The following is a 7,117-nucleotide window of genomic DNA, read 5'->3' as shown; positions in this document are numbered from 1 at the left end:
TGCTGCTGCTGCTGCTGCTGCTGCTGCTGCTGCTGCTGCTGCTGCTGCTGCTGCTGCTGCAGGTGGCGCCTAATGCCGGCTGAGCGCTGCCCCTTGTGCTCGCGGCGCTTTTGCTTGAAGTCGGTGGACCGCCACATAGAAGTTTGCAGACAGAGGCAGAAGGAGATGGGACACAGGCTGCCGCAGCAGGCCCAGCCAGCAGCAGCAGCAGCAGCAGCAGCAGCAGCAGCAGCAGCAGCAGCAGCGGCAGCGGCTGGGGGGGGCCTGCAAAGGCAGGCCTCGAAGGCCCCAGCCAGGCGAGGCCGCAGCGCTGGGGGGCCTGCAGGCGCTCAGCCTCTCGCGCTCCCCAGCAGCAGCAGCAGCAGCAGCAGCAGCAGCAGCAGCAGCAGCAGCAGCGATCAAAGACTGGCAGCCATGGGACAGCTAGCTGCTGCGGGGTCCAGTGCGCGCCTGCAACAGAAGCACAGAAGGCAGCAAGTGCTGCAGCAGCAGCAGCAGCAGCAGCAGCAGCAGCAGCATGGCGGCTTCTGTACACGCACAAGCCTCAAACAGCAGTTGAAAACGCACTCCTTTTCATGCGATAGCTACAGGGTCAGCAGCAGCAGCAGCAGCAGCAGCAGCAGCAGCAGCAGCAACTGGGAAGCAGAAGTCGTCAACGGACTCGCTGACGAACTCAGGCAGCTAGGCGTTGAAGATGACCGACTAGCTGCTATAGCTAGCCGCTTTGCTGCGCGTCTTCAGCAGCAGCTGCTGCAGCAGCAGCAGCAGCAGCTGCAGCTGCAGCAGCAAGAAATGCAGTTGCAGCAACAGCAGCAGCAGGTGCAGCAGCAGCAGGAAGTGCAGTTGCAGCAGCAGCTAGAGTGCCTTGGGGAGCCTGCCCTAACTGCGTTGCTGCCCGACGTATTTGCTGCTGCTGCTGCTGCTGCGCGCCGCATAGTTGCTGCAAAACTCTGCGAGCAGCACCAGCGGCAGCAGCGGCAGCAGCAGCTGCTGCTGCTCAAGCCAGAAGAGCAGCAGCAGCAAGACACCCTCATTGCAAGCCGCAAGCTGCGCACAACAATTAGAAGCAGCAGCAGTAACGCTCGCTGCAGCAGCAGCGGCAGCAGCAGCAGCAGCAGGAAAAGCTGCAGCGCGTCAGCAGCAACATGTGAAGGTGGCTTGGCCTCCAGCAAGCTCGCTCAGGCCGAGTCTGCTGCTGCTGCTCCTGTTGCTGCTGCTGCTCCTGTTGCTGCTGCTGGTCCTGTTGCTGCTGCTGCTGCTGCTGCTGCTCGACTGCGCAGCAGCAGCTGCAGCAGCCCTATTGTGTCTCCGCTGACTCTTCCAGCAAGTGTCGAAGCCTTCTCAGGAAGCAGCAGCAGCAAAGCAACAGCTAGGCAAACGCCTCGCAGCCCACGCTCAGCAGCAGAAGCAGCAGCAGGAGCAGCAACTGCAGCAGCAGCAGCAAAACGACTGTCTGCCCAGAAGGCGCTGTGCGTCAAGGGCCGCTGCGGCCGCTGCGGAGGCCTATCCCTAGATGCAGCGCAGCAGCAGCAGCAGCAGCAGCAGCAGCAGCAGCAAGAGGTGAAGACTGCGAGATGGCCCTCAGGAGGCCCTGCCTTAGAGAAGCAGCAAGCATGCACTAGCGGCAGGAGCAGCAGCAATAGCAGCAGCAGCAGCAGCAGCAGCAGCAGTGACAGTGGCAAAGCTGCTGAACAGATACCGGCGCTTTGTCGCCCTCAGCAGCAGCAGCAGCAGCAGCAGCAGCAGCGGCTGGAGCAGTTCGTCCAAGAGCATCAGCTGCTGCTGCAGCAGCAGCGAGGCCTTGAATATCGTGAAATCGAGCAGCAGCAGCGGCTGCAGCAGCTGCAGCAGCAGCTTCACCAGCAGCAAGAAAGGACAGTGTCCCTTACCTCCTCTTTATGCGAATCAGAGGCGCAGCAGCTACAGGAACTGCAGCAGCAGCAGCAAAAGCTGCTGCAGCTGCAGCAGCAGCTGCACCAGTCGACCTCTACAGATCATCTCAGCAGCGCTGACAAGGCAGCAGCAGCAGCAGCAGTTCCTCCTCTGCAGCTGCAGCAGCAGCTGCAGCAGCATCCCAACATGCAGCAGATGCAGCAGCAGGTCCAGCAGCAACTGCAAACGAATGAACGGCAGCAGCTGCAGCAGCAGCAGCTACAGAAGCAACAGCAGCAGCAACGAGCCGTGCTTCTTAAACAGCTTGCTGCAGCAGAGCCAATGCAGCCCTCGCAGCTGCCTGCTCCCCCCGGCATGGGCAACAGCAGCAATAGCTGCAGCAGCAGCAGCTTCAGCAGCAGCAGCAGCAGTAGCTGCAGCAGCAGCCGGCAGCAAAGTGCTGCGTCTCTTGAAGCAGCAGCTTTTGCAGCCGGTGCACCCCGTGGTGTTTCTGCAGCGGGAAGGAGCTTCTGTCAGCTGCAGCTTCAGCAGCAGCAGCAGCAGCGGCAGCAGCAGCAGCTGCTGCAGCAGCAGCGGCCACTTAAACTCGGTGAGGCGCAGCGCCTTCGCTTGCTGCAGCAGCAACCGCTACCAGAACTCAGCCGGTTCGAAAGGCAACAAACTCAGCCGCAGCAGCAGCAGCAGCAGCGGCAGCAGCAGCAGCAGCAGCAGCAGCAGCAGCAGCAGAGGGCAACCCTCGTGAGGAGACAGCGCAGCTTCTCTTCTCGCGAAGCATCTATTTCGCGGTATATATCAATGGAGGCTTCGGAGCAGCAGCAGCAGCAGCAGCAGCAGAAGCAGGGGCTGCCGCAACAGAGCAGCAAGCAACTCCAGACGCGGGAGCAGATTAGGCAGCTGCTGCAGCAGCAGCAGCTACAAGTGCTGCAGCACCAAGCAGCTGCGCAGCAGCTGCCCAGTATCCCCCAACAGATCTCCGTGCAGCAGCAGCAGCAGCCAACGCTGCAGCAGAAAGTACAGCAGCAGCAGCAGCAGCAGCTGTTGCTGGAGAGGACGCAGCTGCTTGCCAGGGCGCAGCAGCCAACTCAGCAGTGGGGCTCGCTGAGGGAGCAGCAACTGTTGCAGCAGCAGCAGCAGGCGCAGCAGCAGCAGGCGCAGCAGCAGCAGGCGCAGCAGCAGCAGGCGCAGCAGCAGCAAATGCTGCAGAGCAGCTGGGCAGCTGCTGCACCCAGCACACCCCAAGACGCCCGCTACGGCTGCTTCCCCTTGCAGCAGCAGCAGCAGCAGCAGCCAGCTTTGCTGCGAACCATGAGGCAGCAGCAGCAGCACCCACAGTCGATGCAGCAGCAGCAGCAGCAGCAACTAGGGCGCCACTACACGCATACAGTGCAGCTGCAGCAACAGCTCCCGCCGCCGCAGCAGCAGCAGCTAGGGCACCATAACATGCAGCCACTGAACCAGCAGCAGCAGCAGCAGCAGTTGCTGCTGCAGCAGCAGCAGCAGCAGCAGCACTGCACGCCTGTACAGCCTCGCCATTACCTCTCGCCACTTCAGCAGCAACCCTGGGCAAGGCAGCAGCAGCCCTTCCTGCAGCAGCAGCAGCAGCCGTTCCTGCAGCAGCAGCAGCAGCCGTTCCTGCAGCAGCAGCAGCAGCAGCAGCAGCGGGTCCTGCACAGCAGGTCACTTGTTTTAGAGGAGAGGCAGCCAGTGCGGAAGACCTTATCTCTTGTAACTGACTGCTACAGGCCTGCTGCTGGCGAAGCAGCAGCTGCTACAGCAGCAGCAGCAGCAACTGCAGCAGCAACGGAAATCAACAACTGTGGGTACTGGCAGCAGCAATTGCAGCAGCAGGAAAGGCACATGCTGCAGCAGCAGCAGCAGCAGCCATCAGCAGCACACAACTATCCCCCGGGACGAGGCGCCCCTCTTATTCTGTCCTTGCCACAGCAGCTGCAGCAGCAGCAGGAGCTGCAGCAGCAACTGCTGCTGCAGCAACAGCAGCAAGCGCAGCAGCAGCAGCTCCTCACGCAAACGCTTAGACCGCAGCTGCAGCAGCAACCGCCTCCCTACTATCTGCAGCAGCAGCAGCAGCAGCAGCCACAACCGGCAACAGCAGCGCCTCACTTTGTAGTAAACTAAACGTTGCACGTTTTTGCTGCACGTATTTATTAGCAGCAAGAGCTGCTGCAGCAGCAGCAGCTGCAGCAGCAGACAGACAGTCCTCTTCAGCAGCAGCACGTAGCTGCTGCAACACCAGCAGCTAGCTGCTGCCTTTGCAGCAGCAGCTAGGTGTAGTGTCATAAACGAACTGCACAGATGCTGTGCTGCTGCTCCTGCCGCAGCAGCAGCAGCAGCAGCAGCTGCACTGGCAGCGGTGGCTGCTGCAGCAGCAGCAGCAGCAGCAACCACGTGCTGCTGCCGCAACAAAGTAATCCCTAAATTATCAGCGACAAACGGCATCTCGTATACGAGCCGCAGCTCCACCGACACACCTTGCTGCAGCAGCAGCAGCAGCAGCGATTGCTGCAGCAGCAGCAGCAATCGGTGCAGCGGCTGCAGCAGGAGAAGTAAAAGCTGCTGCTGCACGCAATAGAAGTTGCTGCTGGAATATCAGGTAACGACACAAGTAACAACTGATGCGGCTGCAGCCGCTGCTGCTGCAGCCATTGCTGCTGCAGCCATTGCTGCTGCAGCCATTGCTGCTGCAGCCATTGCTGCTGCAGACATTGCTGCAGCAGACATTGCTGCTGCAGACATTGCTGCTGCAGCCATTGCTGCAGCAGCAGCAGCCTGCTCGTTTGTGAGCTGGATCCCCCCGACGCTGCAGCAACCCAGCATTCATCACCGCAGGAGCAGCAGCAGCAAAACATGCAGCTAGCAGCAGCAGCAAGCTAGCTGCAGCAGCAAGCTAGCTGCAGCAGCAAGCTAGCTGCAGCAGCAAGCTAGCTGCAGCAGCAAACTAGCTGCAGCAGCAAGCTAGCTGCAGCAGCAAGCTAGCTGCAGCAGCAAGCTAGCTGCAGCAGCAAACTAGCTGCAGCAGCTGGCTAGCTGCACAATACATTCTTAGCTGCGACGCTGCTGCTGCACTGACTGGTAGGCTGGTGCTGCTGCTTTGTTTGCCCCCCCATCCCACTAGGGTTTAGGGTTTATATATTTTTGCCTTAAGTTCTGTTAGGGTTTAGGGTTTAGGGTTTATTTGTTTTTGCCTTAAGTTCTGTTAGGGTTTAGGGTTTATCTATTTTTGCCTTAAATTCTGTTAGGGTTTAAGGCTTGCTTATTTCTGCCCTGCGTTCCGCTAGGGTTTAGGGTTTACCTATTGCCTGTCCCACGTGCCGCAAGGGTTTAGGGTTTAGGGTTTTACTGCCTATCCTACGTGGAGCTAGGGTTTAGGGTTTACCTATTTCCACTCCTTCGGGCGCTAGGGTTTAGAGTCTAGGGTTTAGGGTTTACCTATTGCCATTCCTACGGGAGCTAGGGTTTAGGGTTTGGCTGCTGCCAGTGCTGCGGGAGCTAGGGTTTAGGGTTTAGGGTTTGCCTGCTGCCAGTCCTGCGGCCACTAGGGTTTAGGGTTTAGGGTTTAGGGTTTAGGGTTTGCCTAGTGCCTGCCGCTGGCTCTGCGGCAGGCACCCGTTCCCGGCAGCTAGGGTTTCGAGTTGCGGAGGAGCCTGCCGCCAGTCCCGCGGCCCCTACGGCCTAGGGTTTAGGGCTTAGGGTTTAGGGTTTAGGGTTTAGGGTTTAGGGTTTACCTAGTGCCTGCCGATGGCGCGGAGGCACAGCGGGCAGTTTCTGCTTTTGGCCAGCCAGGTGTCTATACACCCCACGTGGAAGAAGTGCCCGCAGCTCAAAACCCTCACGAGGTCTTCGCCGCAAAAGTCGCAGAGGCAAATCACGCAGCCGCTGAAAGTCGAGGCCAGCCCGCTGCAGCAGCAGCAGCAGCAGCAGCAGCAGCAGCAGCAGCAGCAGCGGAGGTGCAGCAGCAGCCGCGGCGGCGGCAGGCGCGCGGCAGCAAAGCGCCAGCAGCAACGCCGGCGGCAGCCAGAGCCAGCAAAGCAGCAGCAGCAGCAGCAGCAACAGCGGCGCCAGCAAAGCAGCAGCAGCAGCAGCAGCAGCGCCAGCAAAGCAGCAGCAGCAGCAGCGGCGCCAGCAAAGCAGCAGCAGCAGCGGCGCCAGCAAAGCAGTAGCAGCAGCAGCAGCAGCAGCGGCGCCAGCAAAGCAGCAGCAGCAGCAGCAGCAGCAGCGGCGGCACCAAAGCAGCAGCAGCAGCAGCAGCAGAGAGAGTGGTGTGAGAAGATGGGAAGAGGGAGTGCTCCGGGCGTGGGGTACACAGCGCGAGAATAGGGCTGGGGTTTAGGGTTTAGGGTTTAGGGTTTAGGGTTACCTGTTGCTGGCTTGCTGCTGCTGCTGCTGCTGCTGCTGCTGCTGCTGCTCGGGTGCTTCGTCAGGGATGTCTGCTGCTGGCTCCGTCTTCTTTTGCTTCGCGCGCGCGTCTGCAGTCAGCTGCTGCTGCTGCTGCTGCCGGCGGAGCAGCACCTGCTGCTGCTGCTGCTGCTGCTGCTGCTGCTGCTGCTGCTGCTGCAGCAAATCGCGGTGCTGCTGCAGCTTGTCTCTGTACTTCACCACCGCCAGCGCTTCTATTTCGCTGGGATAAGCCCCCCGCCGCCGCCGGGCCCCACGCATTGGTGCTGCTGCTCCTGCTGCTGCTGCTGCTGCTGCTGCTGCTGCTGCTGCTGCTCCCCCCTCTTCTGTGGGCGGCAGCGAAGCCCAGAAGCAGCAAAACGTCGCCGCCAGACGCATCAAACTCACACCAATCTACACGCAAACCCTAAACCCTAAACCCTAAACCCTCAACCCCAAACACTAAACCCTAAACCCTAAACCCTAAACCCTAAACCCTAAACCCTAGCTCAGACAGAGCGCCCACTGTCCCGCGGCCTCCCCACAGTCGCCTTCATTAAAAACCCAAATCACTCCACATCTAAACCCTAATCCCTAAACCCTAACACTAACCCCTAAACCCTAAACCCTAAACCCTAAACCCTAAACCCTCGCTGACCGAGCAAATGGTGAGTCTCCACAGTCCCGGGGCCTCTCCACAATCGTCTTCATTAAAAACCCAAATCACTCCAAGAATAAACCCCAACCCCTAGCCCCTAAACCTAACCCTAAACCCTAAACCCTAAACCCTAAACCCTAAACCCTAAACCCTCGCTGACCGAGCAAATGGTGT

General features: G+C 60.0%; 4 protein-coding genes across 4 annotated transcripts; 2 read left to right on the top strand and 2 right to left on the bottom strand.

Moving 5' to 3' along the window:
- Positions 1-72: 72 nt before the first annotated feature.
- On the top strand, positions 73-4,029 carry ENH_00030390 (hypothetical protein; the record flags this gene model as incomplete). The annotated part of the gene is made up of 2 exons (XM_013579182.1): positions 73-591; positions 832-4,029. The coding sequence occupies 2 exons, from the start codon at positions 73-75 to the stop codon at positions 4,027-4,029; spliced, it is 3,717 nt and encodes a 1,238-aa protein (XP_013434636.1).
- ENH_00042410 (hypothetical protein) lies at positions 3,778-4,350 on the bottom strand (the record flags this gene model as incomplete). The annotated part of the gene is made up of 1 exon (XM_013579181.1): positions 3,778-4,350. The coding sequence occupies one exon, from the start codon at positions 4,348-4,350 to the stop codon at positions 3,778-3,780; it is 573 nt and encodes a 190-aa protein (XP_013434635.1).
- Positions 4,351-5,649: 1,299 nt separating this feature from the next.
- On the top strand, positions 5,650-6,228 carry ENH_00016060 (hypothetical protein; the record flags this gene model as incomplete). The annotated part of the gene is made up of 1 exon (XM_013579180.1): positions 5,650-6,228. One exon carries the CDS (start codon positions 5,650-5,652, stop codon positions 6,226-6,228), a length of 579 nt encoding a protein of 192 aa, XP_013434634.1.
- Positions 6,229-6,264: 36 nt separating this feature from the next.
- Positions 6,265-6,699, bottom strand: ENH_00016050 (hypothetical protein; the record flags this gene model as incomplete). Its single annotated transcript, XM_013579179.1, has 1 exon — positions 6,265-6,699. A coding segment is annotated over one exon (435 nt), but the record flags the coding sequence as incomplete, so codon positions are not given.
- Positions 6,700-7,117: the final 418 nt, after the last annotated feature.

The sequence above is a fragment of the Eimeria necatrix genome, genomic scaffold (genome assembly GCF_000499385.1).
Source record: "Eimeria necatrix Houghton genomic scaffold, Enh_scaff1510, whole genome shotgun sequence".
Taxonomy (NCBI): Eukaryota; Apicomplexa; class Conoidasida; order Eucoccidiorida; family Eimeriidae; genus Eimeria; species Eimeria necatrix.
Note: the sequence above shows the minus strand (reverse complement) of the source record. Positions and strands in the feature narration are given on the sequence as shown.